General features: G+C 51.8%; 2 protein-coding genes across 2 annotated transcripts in view; one reads left to right on the top strand and one right to left on the bottom strand.

Moving 5' to 3' along the window:
- LOC133356197 (protein cornichon homolog 2-like) overlaps positions 1-3,866 on the bottom strand; it is a gene marked incomplete at its 5' end in the record, with an annotated part of 49,091 nt that extends 45,225 nt beyond the window's left edge. The window contains one exon of the mRNA XM_061573575.1: positions 3,756-3,866. Within this exon, the coding sequence (XP_061429559.1) occupies positions 3,756-3,866 (111 nt within the window). The remainder of the gene's footprint in view (positions 1-3,755) is intronic.
- Positions 3,867-19,929: 16,063 nt separating this feature from the next.
- Positions 19,930-22,500, top strand: part of EXOSC5 (exosome component 5) — a 12,854-nt gene continuing 10,283 nt past the window's right edge. Inside the window, exon 1 of the mRNA XM_061573574.1 lies at positions 19,930-19,959. Coding sequence (XP_061429558.1) covers positions 19,930-19,959 — 30 coding nt within the window. The remainder of the gene's footprint in view (positions 19,960-22,500) is intronic.

Raw genomic sequence — 22,500 nt, 5'->3', positions numbered from 1 at the left:
GCGATAGCCTAACGTCTCTGATCGCCCCGAGCATCATGTGAATCTTCACGCACACAAAACAAACAACCAAAACAACTCTGGATGTCAAAATTGTTTTTTTACCCTTCTATCTGGCAACAAAACTGACACCTTTTTTACAAGGAGTCATGTGTACATAGACCACAATACCTGCAGTCATAATGCAAATAAAAATCAAAACTCTGATAATGTGCACTGTCCTTGAAGTTGATTGGTCCACACCCGAGACAGCTTTCCTTAGAGCCTAGTCTCACATGGGTTGGATCAGATGACGCCAAAAGGCGCACAACTCAAAGACAATGCACCATCAGAGTATGAGAGCTCGGGGTAAGCATTTACACCATTGAAACCTCATTTGCCAGTAAAAAATATGATAATTGCTTTTTTTTTCAGACCTGTTCTTCACCTGAGGACGGCTGCTTGCGTTGTGGCCGAAACGTCGTGAGAATTATTTTATTATGTTTTATTTTAATTATTTTATTATTTCCATTCTACGTGACTTTACTGAAAGAACTCTGGATGTCGCCTGATGAGGCTGGCTGTTGTAATTACCGGCAAAAGGTCGCGCAGTACAGGGACTCCTCTACTCACGAACATTCGACTCACGATCTTTCAGAGATACGAACAAAATCTGTCCGTATGTCCAGTTGCCCGTTCGGATTGAGAGTCGTAAGTCCAACCGCCGTGCAATAGATGGCAGTGGTGGCATCTACATCTGCAGAACGTGAAGAACCAGTGGCATCTACATCTGCAGAACGTGAAGAACCAGTGGCATCTACATCTGCAGAACGTGAAGAACCAGTGGCATCTACATCTGCAGAACGTGAAGAACCAGTAGCATCTACATCTACAGAACGTGAAGAAGCATTGGCATCTACATCTGCAGAACGTGAAGAACCAGTAGCATCTACATCTAAAGAACGTGAAGAACCAGTGGCATCTACATCTACAGAACGTGAAGAGGCATTGGCATCTACATCTGCAGAACGTGAAGAACCAGTAGCATCTACATCTACAGAACGTGAAGAAGCATTGGCATCTACATCTGCAGAACGTGAAGAACCAGTAGCATCTACATCTACAGAACGTGAAGAAGCATTGGCATCTACATCTGTAGAACATGAAGAACCAGTAGCATCTACATCTACAGAACGTGAAGAAGCATTGGCATCTACATCTGCAGAACCTGAAGAACCAGTAGCATCTACATCTACAAAACGTGAAGAAGCATTGGCATCTACATCTGTAGAACATGAAGAACCAGTAGCATCTACATCTACAGAACGTGAAGAAGCATTGGCATCTACATCTGCAGAACCTGAAGAACCAGTAGCATCTACATCTACAAAACGTGAAGAAGCATTGGCATCTACATCTGTAGAACATGAAGAACCAGTGGCATCTACATCTGCAAAATGTGAAGAATCAGTGACATCTACATCTACAGAACGTGAAGAACCAGTGGCATCTACATCTGCAAAATGTGAAGAATCAGTGGTATCTACATCTGCAGAACGTGAAGAACCAGTGGCATCTACATCTGCAGAACGTGAAAAATCAGTGGCATCTCTATCTGAAAATGTGAAGAGGCAGTGCTATCTATATCTGCAGAACATGAAGAACCAGTGGCATCTACATTTGCAGAAGATGAAGAACCAGTGGCATCTACATCTGCAGAACATGAAGAACCAGTGGCATCTACATCTACAGAACGTGAATAACCAGTGGCATCAACATCTACAGGAGATTATAGAACATTTAAAGCCATTCCCCGTGTTTAGTGTACATACCATACAGCATGTTTGCAATCGACAGGAGTAAAGTTGGACTTACGAACAAATTGACTTCGGAACATGCCTCTGGAACCTAACTCGTTCGTAAGCAGAGGAGTGTCTGTACTAGAATTGTAAATATTGTGGGTGGGATTTACTCTCCAACACACAACCAGCGTTTGTTGAACTAGTAACGAATTGTTGCTTACGTGACAAACCTTATCTAATTGGTTGTGTCGGGTGGTGGTGGGTTGAACGACACATCTATTATTTACGTGCGGGTGGTCTCTGAGCCACCCCCCTCCCTTCCCATCATCCAAAACGGCACGCAGTGTCTGTGGGCCAGGCATGCGAGATGATTCCAGACGGCCGCGAATGGCTAAGAGGTCCGGCGAAGAGGTCTGAATAATTCTAGATTTGAAGTTTTCGTGACTGCAAGGATTCATACTCTTAGTTTTTTCGGTAAAGTCACGTAAAAAAAAAAAACCTTTATTATTTATTATTATTTTATTTTTTATTAATTTTAATTTCTTTTTTTTACCTACGTGACTTTACCGAAAAAACTAAGAGTAGGTCTGAATAAGAGGATTAATCCCACCGTGCGCGCGTGGATTTGGCGAGAGCGTGGCACTTGGGGAGAGAAGAGAGAGGAGACAGCGAGACGAGGAGGGAGAGCGATAGGAGAGAGGAGAGAGAGAGTGGCTTCCGGCTGGCAGCGAAAAGGAACTCGTTGGCTAGGTTGGCACCGGGGGGGCGGGGGGGGGGGAGTGGTGGGGGTAGGGGGGCGGTGATGCACGCGGATAATGAAGGCAGCGGCGTCCCACACATTCCCTCGTCTGCATTCATTGCCGGACACGGGTGAGCAGGCGAGTGAGGTAGAGCGGTTTTGTTCCCATACACGAACCCTGCAGGGAAAAACGGTGAACCGGGAGCCCAGAAAGCACTTTATTCCCCCAACCAGCGGTTACGCGAATCGGTGGTGAGCTGGCAATTGCTGGGACGCCGTCTTTGCCTTCAGCGCAGCGAGCCGTGTTGAATTTTACAACCCCCCCACCACCACCACCTCCCCCTTCATTGCCCTTGGTACCGGGGGCAACTTGGCGTGGCGGAAAAATTTGAAACTTATCTCTCCGCCGGAATGAGTGCGCGCGATCTGCACCAGCGCCGCCGCTGCTGCCGATAATCTCCCGGCGTGGACTTAAATCTACGGGGACGAAGCTAAAGGGTAACGGAGACAGCGTCGACGATGGCTCGTTCACCCCCCACCCTCCACCCCCACCCCACTCACCACCCCCGCGAGATTACAGAGAGAAGAGGCACAGCGCATGGAACGGGGTGGAAATGAAGGACACAATTTGTCTCCCAATTTTAGCAACAGTCCTAATCGTCATCATCGGCCGTGGTCTCTCCACTGCTGGATGAGGCACTATCCCCTAAGCTGCCACCATTGTGCCCTCTTATCAACCGTCTCGCAACGTGCAACGTTCCGTAGTTCGAATTGTCACAGCTGGAATTATCGCCAAATTTAGTATGATGGGTTTCGATTTAAAGCTTTCGTGACTGCAGGGATTCATCTTCTTGGTTCTTTCGGTAAAGTCACGTAGAAGGGAAGTAATAAAATAATAAAAATAAAATAAAACATAATAAAATAATTATTTTTATTATGTTTTATTTTTATTATTGTATTACTTCCCTTCTACGTGACTTTACCGAAAGAACCAAGAAGATAGTATGATGGGCGCATGGTTTTTTTTGTCGTTGCGTGCCGTACGGTGACCGGGCTCAGACCGCCAGCGGTGGCTATGCAGCCGCATGTGGCCTGAAGCGATCAGGAGGCAGTAGCGAGGTGTTGGTGGATCACCGCACGAACGCTGTGGTCGCCACCGACGCGAGAAGGCGGCCCACTCGGAAGCAATGACGCCCGCGGGCGCTTGTGGAAGGCGCCACGAACTTTGGCCCTCTCACCTGATTGGGGTTGCTCTCCGGATCCGTGGACGCGCGCAGATCTTTCTTGAGCTCGTCGAAGGCAATGATCTGCAACGGCAGCGACGTCACGAGCTCGTTAGGGCGGTCAATAACCCAGAGAGAGAGAGAGGGGTGGGGGGAGGGGGTAGATATGGAGTGGTGGGTGAGGGGGGGGGGATTAGGAGGTGAGCGCGCGGGGTGAGCGTTCTGACTATCCACGCCAAAATGTAATGAAACAATAGTGGCGTCGTTAGTCTGCCAGTAAGGGGGCGATAATCGCTGCTGTGTGGTCTAGCCTGGGGCACCCCCAGCGGCAGCTGTCTCCTGTACGGCACATGGTGACTCGGCACGTGGCCTGTGAGCAAAGCATACGAGGCGTGGAGGTTAGAGGTGACCACTTTGAAAAACCCTCCGCCATATCTTGGGATATCGCGTGGCTGTCTGTGTGCTTTGAGCCCAGCAATGCACCTTGAGTTCGATTCCTGGTCACGGCGTCTATCATCGAGTGGCGAGTGAGATCTGCACCACCCACCGACCCACTCACTCACTGATCCACCCACCCACCGTTCCACCCATCCACCCACCAATCCACCGATCCACCCACCCAGCGACCCACCCACCCACCGACTCACCGACTCACCCACCCATCCACCGATCCACCCACCAATCCACCCACCCACCGACCCAACCACCCACCCATCCACCTATGCACCGATCCACCAGCCGATCCAACCACCCACCCATCCACCCATCCACCCACCGACCCACCCACTGACCCACCCCATTCACCAACCTGCACTGCCCAGTGCGGCGATGTATGGCCAAACACCCCCCCCCCGTCCCTCCCGCCCGCATGACCGGAAGTGGATGCCCTTTCTGTGGCTTTCATCCAGCAGCGGATCGACAAACGGCGCCGCACGTATTGAATTACTATGGATAATAAAACACACGCGCGCGCGCACTCTGTGTGTGCGCGCGTGGTTCTTGTAACGTGGCACAATTCCTACGCTCGCATCATGAACGCAGGAATCAATTTTAATCGGTAAATCAATACGTGGTTACACGTCTAATCAACGGACACCGTTTGCACTCTCTCCGCCGTTGCAGTTATACATCACATTAGCTGGGCCCGACTGCTAGAGGAGGCCCGGACGGCTCACAGGGCAAGAGCACCCGCAACAGCACCCCTGAGAGAATGGCGTTTAGGGGTTCGAATCCAAGTTCAGGTTCAGAATCTGAATATTTAGTTGTAATGGAGGAATCCTATGAGCTATACTTAGCTATTTTTTCACAGATGTCCATTAAGTTGGAGCTGCCCAAGCACAGCGATTCAAACTGGGTTCTCACGTTCGGTGAATTGATGGTCCCAGCCTGGTCATCAGTGACTCACATGAAGTCCAATAGACTCACATAGAGGCCAATAGACTCACAAAGAGGTCAATTGACTCACATAAAGGTAGATTCACGCAGACACCCATAGACTCATAGAGAGACAAATAGAGTCACATAGAGACCCATATACACACACAGCGACCAATAGATTCACATTGAGGCCAATAGATTCACATAGAGGCCAATAGACTCACGCAGAGACCCATAGACTTACGTAGAGACCAATAGACTAGACTGACATAGAGACCCATAGACACACACAAATACAAGCAGAGACCAATAGACCCACACAGAGACCAATAGACTCACATAGAAGCCAATAGAATCACATAGACACACAAAAACCAATATACTCACATAGAGGCTAATATTATTACTTAGAGACCAAGATACTCACACAGAGACCATATAAAGATAAAGATCCCCCGTATAGCCTTAACAGACCGTAGGGGCAAGTGCTGTTAACGAGCACCTATGAAGGCCGGAACGGTACACGAGGGGGTGGGGTGGCCAGCACCACGCCCGACCGCCTTTGTCTCCCTAGCGGCGATGTTTACACACCGCACCAGGTACTCATTTGAGGCTGAGTCGACCTAGGGGAGGCCCAGAATCGGTTCAGATAATCGTCACTGGTGTTTGCCGTGAGCGGGAATCGAACCCGGGTCGCCAAGTTCGTAGTGCAGCGCGCTAACCGCTACACCACCGCTCCCCACAAACAGAGACCATATACACACATACACACAGACCAATAAACTCACATGAAGAACCATATACTCACAGGGACCCATGCACTCTTGTGAGACATCCATAGACTCTGATAGATTCAGTCGTGATTAAACCGGGTTCTCAATTGTAGTGAGTTTATGGTTTCAACCCAGTTACCAGTGACTCATGTAGATGACCATATATTCATACAGAGACCCATATATTTCGATTTAAAGCTTTCGTGACTGCAGGGATTCATCTTCTTGGTTCTTTCGGTAAAGTCACGTAGAAGGGAAGTAATAAAATAATAAAAATAAAACATAATAAATTAAAATAATAATAAAATAATAAAAAATACATAAACAATAGAGCAACATACATAAGCAATTAAATAATCAGGTATTATTTATATAATTAATTATAATAATATATAATTATAATAATATATTATATAATAATATATTATTTTATTTTATTATGTTTTATTTTTATTATTTTATTACTTCCCTTCTACGTGACTTTACCGAAAGAACCAAGAAGATAAGACCCATATACTCACAGAGAAACGCATAGACTCACATATACTGACTTGGGATTGAAGCGGGTTCTCAAGTGTACAGAGGTGACGAACAAAATCCGAGATTTGAAATATCGGTTTAATAGTCTTGCGACAAACATTATTCTCATATGGCAGAGTGAGTGGGAAGTGCTGCCCTCTACTGTGTGTGTGTGGTCACATGGAGAAGTAGGGATCTCAGCAGTAGTTCTACGGTATTTGCTTCCGTGGGCTGTTCCCTATGGTTTAGGGAGGAAGGATCTGGTAAAAAAAATACAAATTGGTTACATTCATCTTCTTGGTTCTTTCGGTAAAGTCACGTAGAATGGAAATAATATAATAATAAGAATTATTTTATTATGTTTTATTTTTATTATTTTATTATTTCCATTCTACGTGACTTTACCGAAAGAACCAAGAAGATGAATCCCTGCAGTCACGAAAGAAGCTTTAAATCGAAATGGTTACATTTAGCCGAGATTTGTAATACATTTAAATTGAATGTGTGCAGTACGTCGATTGGCTTAACCCCGGCTACACAATATTGTCATGAGCATTTTAAGCGGAACAAAAATGTGGTCCAAGATTTGACAAAGCGACGATGCGGAGACGTGAACGACTGGGAAATTGATCGAACGAACGCCGCGAGAGTTCCCCAAACGGACTCGTCGTCTCGCCCTTCCAGACAAGGCCTGACCTGGTCGGGGATAAACTACGGGCAGCGGACAACGAAGGACGGGATTCTGGGCCCTTGTTTCGTAAAGTCAAAGATTGGGGTGCGTCGCGGTGTCGAGATGTTAACTACCTCGCCTGGTATACAGTAGGTCGTGGGTTTGATCCCGACCCTAACGCCTGCTGCTTATTTGGAGTTTGCGTTTTTCTCTCATCATTATCATCACGGTGGCTAGGAGATGTTAACTACCTCGCCTGGTATACAGGAGGGTCGTGGGGTTTATCTCGACCCTGACGCCTGTTGTATATTTGGAGTTTGCGTGTCTCTCTCATCATCATCATCACGGTGGCTAGAAGATGTTAACTACCTCGCCTGGTGTACAGGAGGTCGTGGGTTCGATCCCGAACCTGACGCCTGCTGTATATTTGTAGCTTGCATGGTGGTGAGATGTTAACTACCTAGCCTGGTAGACAGGAGGTCGTGGGTTCGATCCCGAACCTGACGCCTGCTGTATATTAGGAGTTTACATGGTGGCGAAATGGTAATTACCTCGCCTGGTATACAGGAGGTCGTGTGTTTTATCTCGACCCTGACGCCTATTGTATATTTGGAGTTTGCGTGTCTCTCTCATCATCATCATCACGGTGGCTAGGAGATGTTAACTACCTCGCCCGGTGTACAGGAGGGTTGTGGGTTTTATCCCGACCCTGACGCCTGCTGTATATTTGTAGTTTGCATGGTGTCGAGATGTTAACTACCTCACCTGGTATACAAGAGAGTCGTGGGTTTTATCTGTGTATTTGGAGTTTTCCTGTTTTCTCACACTGTGGTCGTGTGAATGTTTCTCTGGGTCCTCCGATTTTACCCCTTCACGTTTAGAAACGTGTATTTAGAGTATTTGTCTGCGTTAGATTTCCACACAACGAGAAGCCACTTCGTCGAGGGAGCAATTGTGGCCAGGTCCTTTATGAAAAAGAGCTACGTACCAGCTCAGTGGGCCTTACCTGGTGAAATGAAAATATTTAGTTTTAGTTTAGATCAGAGTGCACTCGGGGGGTCGTGGTTCGCGAGGTCAAAGTTCAGAACGGGTTAGGGTCGTGGTTCATGAAGTCAAAGATCAGAGTGGGTTAGGGTCGAGGTTCGTGAAGTCAAAGGTCAGAGCGGGCTAGGGTCGTGGTTCATGAGGTCAAAGTTCAGAATGGGTTAGGGTCGTTGTTCGTGAAGTCAAAGGTCAGAGTGGGTTAGGGTCATTGTTCATGAAGTCAAAGATCAGAGTGGGTTAGGGTCGAGGTTCGTGAAGTCAAAGGTCAGAGCAGGTTAGGGTCGTGGTTCGTGAAGTCAAAGGTCAGAGTGGTTTAGAGTCGTTGTTCGTGAAGTCAAAGGTCAGAGCGGGTTAGAGTCGTAGTTCGTGAGGTCAAAGATCGGAGCGGGTTAGGGTCGTGGTTCGTGAAGTTAAAAATAAGAGTGGTTTAGGGTCGTGGTTCATGAAGTCAAAGATCAGAGTGGTTTAGGGTCGTGGTTCGTGAAGTCAAAGATCGGAGTGGGTTAGGGTCGTCGTTCGTGAGGTCAAAGTTCAGAGTGGGTTAGGGTCGTGGTTCGTGAGGTCAAAGATTGGAGCGGGTTAGGGTTGTGGTATGTGAGGTCAAAGTTCAGAGTGGGTTAGGGTCGTGCTTCGTGAAGTCAAAGATCAGAGTGGGTTAGGGTCGTGGTTCCTGAAGTCAAAGGTCAGAGCGGGTTAGGGTCGTGGTTCGTGAGGTCAAAGATCGGAGCGGGTTAGGGTCGTGGTTCGTGAAGTCAAAGGTCAGAGCGTGAAGTCAAAGCCACGGTTCAAATCCCAAGGTGAAAACCGGACGTGACGCAGGGAAAATCCAAGGCGCGGCCGCGGGCGACAGCTCCCATGTACGAGTGTATGTTGAACTTCTGCACTGCACGTAGCCAACAGTGGAAAGAATAATTGTTAGTCATTTATCCTAGAGAGCCACAATGAGCTGTAAGACTATTTCTCAGTAGGCTCCTGCTGCTACTACATTGTGGGTTTTTTTCCTTGTTGTTTATTTTTAGATGTCCTCAGCCAATTTAGCGACGAGTGTTGGTTTATCACATGTGGGAGAAAACCGGAGCAACCTGAGAAAAAAACCCCACGAGTGCGTGCGAGCGAGCGAGCGAGGGGGTGGTGGTGGGTGTGTGGGGAGCAGGTGGAGTCCACACAGTTGCTGGAAACATTGTTGCTGAGTCCACGCTATTGCTGAGTCCACGTTGCTGCTGAGTCCACGCTGTTGTTGAGTCCACGTTGCTGCTGCGTCCACGCTGTTGTTGAGTCCACGCTGTTGTTGAGTCCACGCTGTTGCTGAGTCCACGTTGCTGCTGAGTCCACGTTGCTGTTGAGTCCACGCTGTTGTTGAGTCCACGTTGTTGCTGAGTCCACGCTGTTGTTGAGTCCACGCTGTTGCTGAGTCCACGTTGTTGTTGAGTCCACGCTGTGGTTGAGTCCACGCTGTTGTTGAGTCCACGCTGTTGTTGAGTCCACGCTGTTGATGAGTCCACGTTGTTGCTGAGTCCACGCTGTTGTTGAGTCCACGCTGTTGTTGAGTCCACGCTGTTGTTGAGTCCACGCTGTTGATGAGTCCACGTTGTTGCTGAGTCCAAGCTGTTGATGAGTCCACGCTGTTGTTGAGTCCACGCTGTTGTTGAGTCCACGCTGTTGATGAGTCCACGTTGTTGCTGAGTCCACGCTGTTGTTGAGTCCACGCTGTTGCTGAGTCCACGTTGTTGCTGAGTCCACGTTGTCGCTGAGTCCACGCTGTTGCTGAGTCCACGTTGTTGTTGAGTCCACGTTGCTGCTGAGTCCACGCTGTTGTTGAGTCCACGCTGTTGTTGAGTCCACGCTGTTGTTGAGTCCACGTTGTTGTTGAGTCCACGCTGTTGCTAAGTCCACGTTGTTGTTGAGTCCACACTGTTGCTAAGTCCACGTTGTTGCTGAGTCCACGTTGCTGCTGAGTCCACGTTGCTGCTGAGTCCACGCTGTTGTTGAGTCCACGCTGTTGTTGAGTCCACGCTGTTGTTGAGTCCACGCTGTTGATGAGTCCACGTTGTTGCTGAGTCCACGCTGTTGTTGAGTCCACGTTGTTGCTGAGTCCACGATGTTGTTGAGTCCACGTTGTTGCTGAGTCCACGTTGTTGTTGAGTCCACGCTGTTGCTGAGTCCACGCTGTTGTTGAGTCCACACTGTTGCTGAGTCCACGTTGTTGTTGAGTCCACGCTGTTGTTCAGTCCACGCTGTTGTTGAGTCCACGCTGTTGTTGAGTCCACGCTGTTGCTGAGTCCACGATGTTGCTGAGTCCACGATGTTGCCACTCGGCCTTCCCGTGGCACGTCCACGTGGTGCGCCTCATCCTCCTCCGCCAAGGGTGGCTCACAGACAGGCCACGTGCGTAGCCACCGCTGCCACCGCACGCCAAACACGCGAGGTGCCTCCCACCCCCCAACCCCCAGCCTCCCCCCCACCCCCCACCCCCCACCCCACCCGGCACGGATATTGAATGAGAGCTGCCGTGTGAATTTGCCTGACGCATGATGAAGTGCGCATCAGCAATCGGCAGACCCCGCCAGGGTGCGCTGGTGTTGGGGGGAGGGGGCTGTCGTCAAACACGAGACGAAACCCACGCGCCAATCTGCCAGCGAGGGTCGCGCTCCAACGCTTTGCTTAAAAGCCTCATTCCCTCCGAAGCAGCTCGCTTCGATACGCAGACTACTACATCTCAATTTCGCGTCTCTCTCCACGCTCCCCCACCCCGACTTTTGGTTTCATGTAAGCCAGGCTCGAGAGAGGAGAGAGAAAGTGAGCGAGCTATCGGTGAGTGGTTTTATTCATCATCATCATCATCCTCGTCGTCTTCGTCGTCACAGCTATCGTGGATTCGCTGCTGGATGGATGGATTGGTGAGCAACGGAGGAGCTTCAGCCACGCCTGCGGTTCTCCCCCACCTGGGGATGTTACAATCCGAACCATCCCGAGGTCAAAAGAAAAAAATGAAGCATCTGCTTCCATTTGGGTTTTTGTTCGCCGGTCCTCGGGTGATAAGGCGTCGTGCAAGAGAATTCATTGAGGAGCTGCGATGTGCTGGCAGTGGTTTCATCAGCGCAGAGACCAACCGACTCGCACAGAGTAACCCATTGACTCACACAGAGACCCACAGACTCGCACAAAGAGACCCATAGACTCACACAGAGACCCATTGACTCAAACAGAGACCCATTGACTCACACAGAGACCCACAGACTCGCACAAAGAGACCAATTGACTCACACAAAGAGACCCATTGACTCACACAGAGACCGATTGACTCATCCAGAGACCCATTGACTCACACAGGGAGTCGTAGGCTTGCACAAAGACCCATTGACTCACACAGAGACCCACAGATTCGCACGAAGAGACCCATTGACTCGCACACAGAGACCCATCAACTCACACAGAGACCCATTGGCTCGCACAGAGACCCATTGACTCACGCAGAGACCCATAGGCCCACACAGACACCGATTGACTCACACAGAGACCCATAGGCCCACACAGACACCGATTGACTCACACAGAGACCCATAGGCCTACACAGAGACCGATTGACTCACACAGAGACCCATAGGCCCACACAGACACCGATTGACTCACACAGAGACCCATAGGCCCACACAGACACCGATTGACTCACACAGAGACCCATAGGCCCACACAGACACCGATTGACATACACAGAGACCCATAGGCCCACACAGACACCGATTGACACACAAAGAGACCCATCGACTCACACAGAGACCGATTGACTCACACAGAGACCCATAGGCCCACACAGACACCGATTGACACACAAAGAGACCCATCGACTCACACAGAGACCGATTGACTCACACAGAGACCCATAGGCCCACAAAGACACCGATTGACACACAAAGAGACCCATCGACTCACACAGAGACCGATTGACTCACACAGAGACCCATAGGCTCACTCGCACCTCTGATTAGTACTGTTGGCTACGTACGGTGCAAAAGAAGTTCAACATACATACATACAAAAAGACCCATAGACTCTCCCAGCGAACAACAGGCTCGCACAGACACGCAGAAACATATCCAACAATCTAGATTTGAAGTTTTCGTGACTGCAGGGATCCATAATCATTGGTTCTTTCGGTAAAGTCACGTAGGTATAAAATAAATTAAATTTATTGTATTCATTATATCCAACAATAATAATTGATCAAGGCCATGCGATAACCTGGATATATTTGCGTCACGAGACCCTCCGCCACCGGACGCAATCAAATGCAAGTGTCACGCGCGCAACAGCGTGACAACGAATTCACGTTTCACCTTCACCCGCCGGAACGTCTGAGAGCCACTTCGCTCGCGTCCACGTGAAACAGCCAAAGCAGAGGCGACGCACGCCGCTTGAAACTGCGCCGGGTTACGCGTCACGCGGCGGATTGCGGGGAAGTTGAAACGAAAAAGCGACTTCGCACGAGGCTTGGGCAAGTGGAGGCACTTACGGAGATCGAGTGTCGGCGGCTTTAAAGGGGAGAAAAATGCGGCCGGGTCGTTGCTACGTGGGCCCGCCCAGCCTCCAACCATCGATTACGGATCATCATATTGACCGCTGCAAACCCGAGCGTTGTGAACATCTCACGAGAGAGACGAGAGGCGGCGACCGCCACGCGTCTTCCCTGCAGCTGCATGCGGTCTTGTTGATCATTAGGCGGTGATTCTGACCCCCCCCGACACACGCCCACGCCCCCCCCCACCCAGTGTCTGCTCCACGGCGCTCGCCACTCGCCGCTCTCGTGCGGGCTCGATCTTGGCGGCGCGCCGACACGGAAGCGACACCGAAGCGACACCGAAGCGACACGGAAGCGACACGGAAGCGACACCGAAGCGACACGGAAGCGACACCGAAGCGACACGGAAGCGACACCGAGCACGTGGCGTGCGCTCGAGGGAGCTTCAGAGAGGGGGGTTCCGAGTCGACCTCGGCGGGGGGAGGCCCAGGGACTGGTTCGGATCATCGTCGCCGGGGTTTGGTGCCGCGAGCGAGAATCGAACTTCGCGTCATTGCCGGGTTACGTAGTGCGGCGCGCTAACCGCTGTCCCACCGCTCCCCCCCGCCCATGCCACACACTGAGGATGAGTGTAGGGGATGGGCTGGATCGGCCACTGAACGGCACGGATGAGAGTTACGTCTGTCCCTGTTTAAAAACAAAACACACGGCGTCACGCCAGCGAATCACGGGTTGAGAGTGTGAGTGGTCTCACAGAGCTGCTTACGACGTCTTCGTCGTCATCGTCGTCGTCGTCATCATCGTCGTGTCTCCTGTCCCAACCCCAACGCGGGTCTTTCTCTAATCGTCTGCGCAGGCCACAGCTTCTGAATTGCCACCTTCAATGAGCGCATTGTGATGGTGGTGCTGCAGAGAAACTCGGGAGATGATCCACGCGGTTTGCTTCTCCTGACAAGCACATTGATCGAATCATCTGCCGAACCAGACTATGTCTACCCAACAGTGAGTGGTATGTCGTTATCATCATCATCATCAGCATAATTGTTATTGCAGAACTGTAATCTTACTGCCACGGAAACAAAACGACACATCTCCCCAGGGACAGGAGATGTCTCACTCGACAATCCTGGGGAACAATCCGGGAAGGGTGGACACAGCGGGCCCCCATGAGCGCCTGTCTGGTCAAGCAGCTGAGCTCACGGACAAAGATCCCCGTGTAGCCTTCACTGGCTTGCTAGGGCACAGTGCTGATAGCGAGTGTGCGACCTATTGAAGGCCGCCAGGGCACGCAAAGCGGGTGGGTGGTCAGCACCACGCCAGGACCGCCTTCGTTTCCCCCAGTGGCGATGTTTACCCACCGCACCAGGTACTCGTTTGAGGCTGAGCTGACCTAGAGGGGAGGCCGAGGACTGGTTTTAGACAATCGTCACCAGTGTTGGGCCGTGAGCGAGAATGGAACTTCGCGTCGTTGCTGAACGCTGCTCGATCGCTCTGCCCAACACAAAGATAAAGATCCCCCGTGTAGCCTTCACAGACTGTAGGGGCAAGTGCTGTTAGCGAGCGCCTATGAAGGCCGGCATGGCACATGATGGGGTGGGTGGCCAACACCACGCCCGGCCAACCAATACCAATTGCCTCGCAACTCGCCACAAAGTGGCGGTGACGTCACCACGGCGCTTGTGCCAGGCCAGGTGCACTTTGAGGTCACGTGAAGTGTCGAAGGCACGCTGACAGGAGGTCTCGGGACAGACCCAGCAGATGCCATGGGTTGACTGACTGAAATGACCGGTAGATGCACCAGCTGTACCCCCTACTGTGCCTACTTTAGCCACCCGGCGCTCCGCTCGTTGTTGTGAGCATCGCTCCTCTGCCTTCCGTTGTTGCTGGAGGGCGACTGCCTCCAACTGCCCAGTAGCAGCAGCAGCAGCGTCCTTCACGAGCCTCCTCCATACGCCCGGCCAACACACACGCGCACGCACGCACCGCTCCACACACCTTCCTTGACATATGCCCCTTGCAAGCGTAGAGAGGTCACTGCCTGAAATAACTCCCCCACCCCACACCCCCATCCAAAATAACAACAACCACAGCAACATATTGATGTATCAACCGTGCACTGCCAATGCTTCTAGACTCTAGAGGGACCACCGCTTCTGCTGTGAGCGTGAGAAAAAAGGGGAGGTGGGGGTTGGGGGGTTCGGGGGTTGGGGGAGGTTGGAAGGGGGGACTCCCCCCTGCTTATAGCTCGAGAGGAGAGTCTGTACAGGAGGTCGTGGGTTCGATCCCTACCCTGACGCCTGCTGTATATTTGGAGTTTGCATGGTGGTGAGCTGTTAACTACCTCGCCTGGTTTACAGGAGGTCGTGGGTTCGATCCCTTCCCTGACGCCTGCTGTATATTTGGAGTTTGCATGGTGGTGAGCTGTTAACTACCTCGCCTGGTGTACATGGGTTCGATCCCTTCCCTGACGCCTGCTGCTGTATATTTTGAGTGTGCAATGATCGGGGACGCGATCGGTTTTTGATGTTTTTTCCGCGCATTCGTTATCAATCTTCGAGCCGTCGGCCCTCGCGGCGCGCCGCACGAACCACGAGCGGCGTGAGCCGGGGGCGGTCGCATCGGTGACAGCGACGACGGCGGTGAAGCTAAAGAAGGGGGGGGGGTGAGGGGGGGGGCACTACGAGCCAGCAAAAACGGGGGCCGGACAAAGGCCAGCGACTTAGCCCCCCCCCACCCACTGCCTTCACACCCCCCCCCCTCCCGCTAGTAGCTGGAGAGGAGAGTGTGTGGTGGGTAGGTTCGCGTTAGGACGCAGTGTGGCTACTTGGGTGGCCGTGGACGCCGGGAGAGCCGAGTTGGATTCCTGGCCGCGGCGGCTGTGACATCGGCGGCCGGGGAGTAAGATCCGAAGCCAGCGATGCTGAAATGGGTGCGTTTTCAAACGCTTGATTCGGAATTCAAATATTAATTAATAAATACATATCACGGGATGTTCGTCAGTTTAACACGCATGTTTTCCCGACCAATATCATCCATTATATAGGCTTTTTGGGTTAGATTGCGTATATGTAAGAAAAATGTGTCGGTAAACCCGCCACCACCCGACATAGACAATTAGTAATGTTTGTCACGTGAACAAACCATGGCAATTCGTCACTAGTACAGCACACCGGTGTGTTGGACAGCAAATCAACAACATTTACAATCTGAGTACGACGTTTCGCCAGTAATTTCAACTAGCTTCATCAGGTGGCAGCCAGAATTGTGGAGAAACCAACTGTTTCCGTCCTCAGATTGTAAATGTTGTGGATTTTCTCTCCAACGCACCGGTGTGCTGTACTAGTGTGGTGATGTTAATGGATAACTACGGCGCGTTGCGCAAAGTGCCGTTGAAACAAGCGCAGAGACGAACACACCGTGCAGTACCATTCAGGGGGCCACTAGGGGCATGGTGCTGGGTGCTAACCAGAGGTGGCAAACGGGTTTTGAATCCTTACCCGTACCCCGCCGCACCAGGGTTGCAAATGGGTACCCGTACCCGGCCGGGTACGGGTACTCGTTCCCTACCCGTACCCTACCCGAAATGAGTGACAAACGGTTACTCACCAATGACTCACGGCCTACCCGTACCTGTACCCGGCCACTCCAGGGTCGCACACGGGTACCCGTACCCGGCCGGGTTTAACGACACATTTATATTTACGCGATCTAACCCTGTGTTATCGATCACGGGATGTTTTAAATAAAAGGGATCGGTGTCTCGCCTCTATCTGGTCTGCCCCTCTGTTCTCACTACATCTCTACAATTCTCGGATGTCCAAATACATCTCTTGTCTACAATATCTTGAGTTATCTCGATAGGATTTCATGAAATTAAGGGAGACGGAGGGATAGGGAGGCTCTTCAAAAATAATATGTTATTAGCTCCCCCGCGGGCTAAGAGGTGGGCCGCGGTGGCTATGAGATGTTAACTACCTCGCCTGGTATGCAGGAGCTCGTGGGTTCGATCCCGACCCTGACGCCTGCTGCTGTGTATTTGGGGTTTGCGTGTCTCTCTCTCTCTCTCTCATCATCACGGTGGCTATGATATGTTAACTACCTCGCCTGGTACGCAGGAGCTCGTGGGTTCGATCCCAACCCTGACGCCTGCTGTATATTTAGAGTTTTCGTGTCTCTCTCCCCGTGGTCGTGCGAATTTTTTCTCCGTGCCCTCCAGTTTTCCCCTCCACGTTTAGAATCAGCGTGCACTCAGAGTAATTGGCTGCGATAAATGTCCACAAGACGATAAGCCGCTGCTTCCTTGAGCATCTGCAGCGGCCAGGTCGCTTCTAAAGAGAGCTACGTGGCCCAGTGGGTCTGACCTGGTGAACTAAAAAAACAAAGTCTAGTTCACAGCCTAGTTGTCTGCCTTCGTGCGGGAGGACAACTGAGAACCCTGGAGACTACTCAGCACCGTGCTGCTGCATACGAGGTGAGCGACACTCACCGTGGCCGTACCTCGTGGTCAACTCGCAGCCCCCCACACCTGCAACACCTGGCAAGCCTTCCCCCCACCGCCCGCTTGTCATCCATTCACGGTACTGACCAAGGCCTGCTTGGTTTTCCGAGGTCAGAGAGCATTGGCGGCGTTCAGTGCGAGCTACGTCAACGCGGCATCGTTCGGAGCCACATGTCAATCCGCTGCTGGACGAAGTCTTTCCCACGTGCCTCGCAAGCCAATCAGAGTGGCGAGCGTTCGTGCACCCCGCGGGTGCAGGGAAGCAGATTGGAGATGAGTCGGCACCTCGCCATTGCCGCATTCTCCTGGCAAGCCAGGGGTACGGCATTCTCTTCGGTGACCAAACAGGAGTGGAGGTGGAATCGACGGAGACGAACTCATCGCTTTGACTCCGCAACACCTTCCCGTGGGCCCTCATCGAGGCCTGTGGGAAGCGGGGAGTTGCGCCACCCATCTGTGTGTGACCCACCTACCCTGGACGTCGCTCCACGGTTCGGGGTTAAAGGCCACTTTGCGGCACGGATGCCACCGCCGACAAACTGCGAATGTCCACTACTCCGCGTGTTCCTCTCGTAATGCAATGTGTGTGCGTGTGTGCGTGCTCAACTTCTTTCACACCGTACGTAGCTAACCGTGCGGGGGAAAGACAACAAACTAAACGCAAAAATCATTTCCTTAAGAATCGACTTGTCAATCCATGTGATGTAAAAGTGCACACAGCTTCAGTAGCTTCCTGATATCAGAAGGAAGATAGTTCAAGGCGGCTGCAGCAACGCATTTCGCTGCGCGATGCGGTGATCACCGTCTTTGTCCGATGGCCTGAGTCGCCGTGTAACGCTACGTACGCGTGAAATCTAGAGGACGCTTATTTACGTATTTCATATCACAACAACAACAACAACAGCCACCAAACCCCTCGGAAAGCCAAGCGATAACAGAACTCCTGCCAACTGCAAGTCGGATGGATGAATGAATAAATAAATAAACGCCGGGCTTTCCTCCCGTTGCCACGGCGACCCCGATGCTCACGAGGAGATAATGAATTTCAATCGGCTCTTGTGTGGTTAAATAAAGGATGCCCATCAATCGATAGATCGATGAGCCAATCAGTCGAGATGAAGGATTTCGCAGATCTTGTCTTTCAAATTTGAAGCGAATTATTTTGATGGCGATGCCGTTACACTAAACTAAACTATTTTTTTTATGTTACGGGGTCAGGCCCACTGAGCCATATCGTCGTCTTTTCTCAGAAGCTACCTGGCCACCAATGACAGCTCAACGATTTGGCTCATTGCGTGGCAATTTAAAGCGGCCAATTACTCCAAACACACGTTGATTCCAAATGTGAAGGGGAAACCCGGAGGGTCCGGAGAAAAATCCCACCGGGAGACAGACACCCAAACTCCAAAATATACAGCAGCAGGCGTCAGGGTCTAAATCGAACCCACGACCTCATGTATACCAAGCGAGGTAGCTAACATCTCGCTACCGCAGCAACCCGAACGAGTGGGAAAGGCAACAGCAGCAGTTACACGGTGAAGAGCCGGTGCCAAATGCCCCCTCCCCCCGCCCCCTCATCCAAGCTCTGTAGTCCTCTATATATTAAGGTGTTCTCGGCAACTCGGCAATGCTGCAACATTAAAGATGTTTTTAATGTTACCAGGTCAGGCCCACTGAGCTATATATTTATGTTTCAGGATCGACCTGGGCCATAAATTATAGCTCAACGAAGTGGCTTCATAATCACGTGGAAATTGATAGCAGTTGTCCAAATACTCTTCACGCACGGTGATTCTGAATGTGGAGGGAAAAACCGGAGGCCCCGGAGAAAAATCCACGCGAGGCATCACACCAGCAACTCGGCACGCTCGTCAATTACAGCACTGAGCGTGTAGCGTTGAATTAAATATCAGGCGACGTTTCAGGCCGATACGTGCTGTCAGGGGAGTGCGCGAGTGTGTGTTAGTGAGCTTATCTCTCCCCTCTGGTACCAGCGGTGTCAAAATCAACCTCTGTGGAGGAGGCTCGTGAATGACGCTGCTGCTACTACTGGACAGTTGGAGGCAGTCGCCCTCGGGCAACAGCGGAGGGCAGAGGAGCATCGCTCACAACAACGAGCGGAGCACCGGGCCGCTTAAACGCAGCAATTGGCACAGTGAGATGTCTAGCATCTGTCAGTCATCTCAGACGGTCAAACCCACGGGACCTTGGTTTGTCCTGTGACCTCCTGTTATTGAGCCATTCGACACTTCACCTGGCCTCGGAGTGCACCTAGCCTGGCACAAGCGCTGCTTACTCGTGAATGGCGGCTGTTGTTGTAATTTCGATTTAAAGCTTTCGTGACTGCAGGGATTCATCTTCTTGGTTCTTTCGGTAAAGTCACGTAGAAGGGAAGTAATAAAATAATAAAAATAAAACATAATAAAATAATTCTCACGACGTTTCGGCCACAACGCAAGCCTGGTATGCAGGAGGTCGTGGGTTCGATCCCTACCCTGATGCCTGCTGTATATTTGGAGTTTCCATGGTGGTGAGATGTTAACTCCCTCGCCCGGGTTACAGGTGGCCGTGGGTTCGATCCCTTCCCTGACGCCTGATGTATATTTGGAGTTTGTGTGTCTCTCTCCCCCCACGATTTGCTAATCGCATTGTTTGAAATTGCGATTTCGATTTGAAATTGATTCATCCTTCAGCCCTCGTATCGGTGGCCGTGAGCCTTGAAACGAACCCGTTGCACCACCGCTACGCGTCCCACACCCCCCCACCCCCCACCTCCTCGTGCAGACGAAGCGATGGAGATCGCCTCGTGCGTGCAGCACGAGGCGCGGTTTCGTCTCGGATCGGAGAGGCGGTCAGAGACGGCGGCGTGGCGGAGCGAATCCTCGACACAACACGCGGGCAGGAGCCCCCCCCCCCGGCTCACCCACCCCCTACACCCCCCCACCCCCTACACCCCCCCCCCACCCCCTACACCCCCCCCACCCCTACACCCCCCCGCCTCCCCCACCCCCTACACCCCCCCCGCCTCCCCCACCCCCTACACCCCCCCACCCCCTACACCCCCTACACCCCCTACACCCCCCCACCCCCTACACCCCCCCCACCCCCTACACCCCCCCACCCCCTACACCCCCCCCACCCCCTACACCCCCCCACCCCCTACACCCCCCCCCACCCCCTACACCCCCCACCCCCTACACCCCCCCGCCTCCCCCACCCCCCTCCACCCCCTCCCTCCACCCCCCTTCCGGAACGATGACCGACTCCCGCAAGAACCCAGCAGTCGACGTCGCGGCAGCGGACGGACAATCGACTGAGACGCAACGGGCGTGAGTCGCGCGCGCGCGTCCTTTGATGCCGTGGTGAGTGGGGGGTAGGGGGGTGGTGGTGGGGGGGGGGGTCACTGGGGTCACGCGCGCGGATGGATTCCTGGCCGCCTGTGCTGGCCACTGCGCAATTGGTGTCAACGGGAGAGGGAGGGGGAGGGGGGTGGGGGGAGGGGGGGTGGGGTGGGGGAAGCCCTCTGAGTAACGTCACCACCCCCCCCGCCCCCCCTCCCCCCATTCCTCCCCCCCCTCGCGTCTCCGGGGTTGGCGATCCCTTGATTGCACAATGCCCTCGATTGCACAATCCCCTCGATTGCACAATCCCCTTGATTGCACAATCCCCTTGATTGCACAATGCCCTTGATTGCACAATGTCCTTGATTGCACAATGCCCTTGATTGCACAATCCCATTGATTGCACAATCCCCTTGATTGCACAATCCACTTGATTGCACAATCCCCTTGATTGCATCTTGATTGCACCCTCCCCTTGATTGCACCTTGATTGCACCTCCCCTTGATTGCACCTCCCCTTGATTGCCCCTCCCCTTGATTGCACGTCCCCTTGATTGCACCTTGATTGCACAATCGCCTTGATTGCACCGTGCCTTTAGCGCACCGTCAGACCGCAGTGAGAGTGGGGGGAGGGCACACAGCCTGCGGATTGGCTGACCTGCTCTCTGCATAAACCCCAACTACTATTATGATTATAATCGCTTTGTATGGAAATTGAACTTCTCTCGCACCGTACGTAGCCGACCGTGCTAATCGGGACGTGCGGGAAGGACAACAAACCAATCACACCAAGCAGTTCCCAAAACACGAGTATTCAATCGAGATGGATGATGCAGAAGTGCAAACAGCTCCAGTGGCCACGTGATATCGGACGGAGGGGCGTTCCAGACGGCCGCAGAAGTGCATCTGAAAGCGCCGCGCGGTGCAACGGTGACGGCAGCCTCTGTTCGATGGCGAACAACCAAAAGCCGCTGAGTTGTCACTGTTGCCTGGAGTGATCGGATGTCGTGAGTGATCGAAGTTGCCACCACGCAGTGTCCCATCCATTGGGCGCCACGGTGGCTATGAGATGTTAACTACCTCGCCTGGTGTACAGCAGGTCGTGGGATCGATTCAGACCCCGATGCCTGCAGCTGTGTTTTTGGGGTTTGCGTGTCTCTCTCTCTCATTATCAAGGTGGCTATGAGATGTTAACTACCTCGCCTGGTATACAGGAGGTCGTGGGTTCGATTCAGACCCTGACGCCTGCTGCTGCTGTATATTTGTAGTTTGCGTGTCTCTCTCTCCACGTGGTCGAGTGGATTTTTCTCCGGGTCCTCCGGGTTTTCTCCACGTTTTGTAATCGACGTGACGAGTTCCGAGCATTCGGCTGCTGTGCATGTTCACGTGACAATGAGCCGCTTACTCTCTGGGCTATCATTTACGGCCAGGTCACTGCTGAAAAAGAGCCACACAGCCAGGGGTGGGGCCTTACTTGGCAAAACAAAACAAACGAACACCGTCGAGATTCGTTTTGGATGCATCTGGACTCCTGGCCTTGAGTTCTTTCCGTTTTCTTCCGTGTTTGTGTTAGGACGGTCATCTGTGTGTGTTGGGGGGGGGGGGTTAAGATGTTTGTATTGTTGGGTCAATACCTCGAGATGCAATTTGCGTGAATGACACTCACTAAAAAATGAACCCGTAAAAACAAAGTTTTTCACTATAAATCCTTTATATGCGTGGCGGCTAGAGTCCTCTCGTCTTCTGGCTTGAGATGGCTGCCACCTATGGGTCAGATGATTGCCTGCCACCATTAAGCAATTGGTAATTAAATATAATTAATTTTTTCCTAAAAAGTGTAAAATTTTGGAAAAAATTTTCACGGAAATAAATTGTCACGCACAACGAGTCTGTGTGCAAAATGTCAGCTCGATTGGATCACGGGAAGTGGGTTAAAAAACGACCGAAATATTTGCACGGTCGTAAGCGCGCAAGCAATCAAGCAAGTGAACTTAATATAAAATATAAAAAAAAACGGATTGT

This window comes from Lethenteron reissneri, chromosome 53 (genome assembly GCF_015708825.2).
Source record: "Lethenteron reissneri isolate LAM-NWPU_2019-01 chromosome 53, ASM1570882v1, whole genome shotgun sequence".
NCBI lineage: Eukaryota > Metazoa > Chordata > Hyperoartia > Petromyzontiformes > Petromyzontidae > Lethenteron > Lethenteron reissneri.
This window is presented reverse-complemented; position numbering and strand designations above follow the sequence as displayed.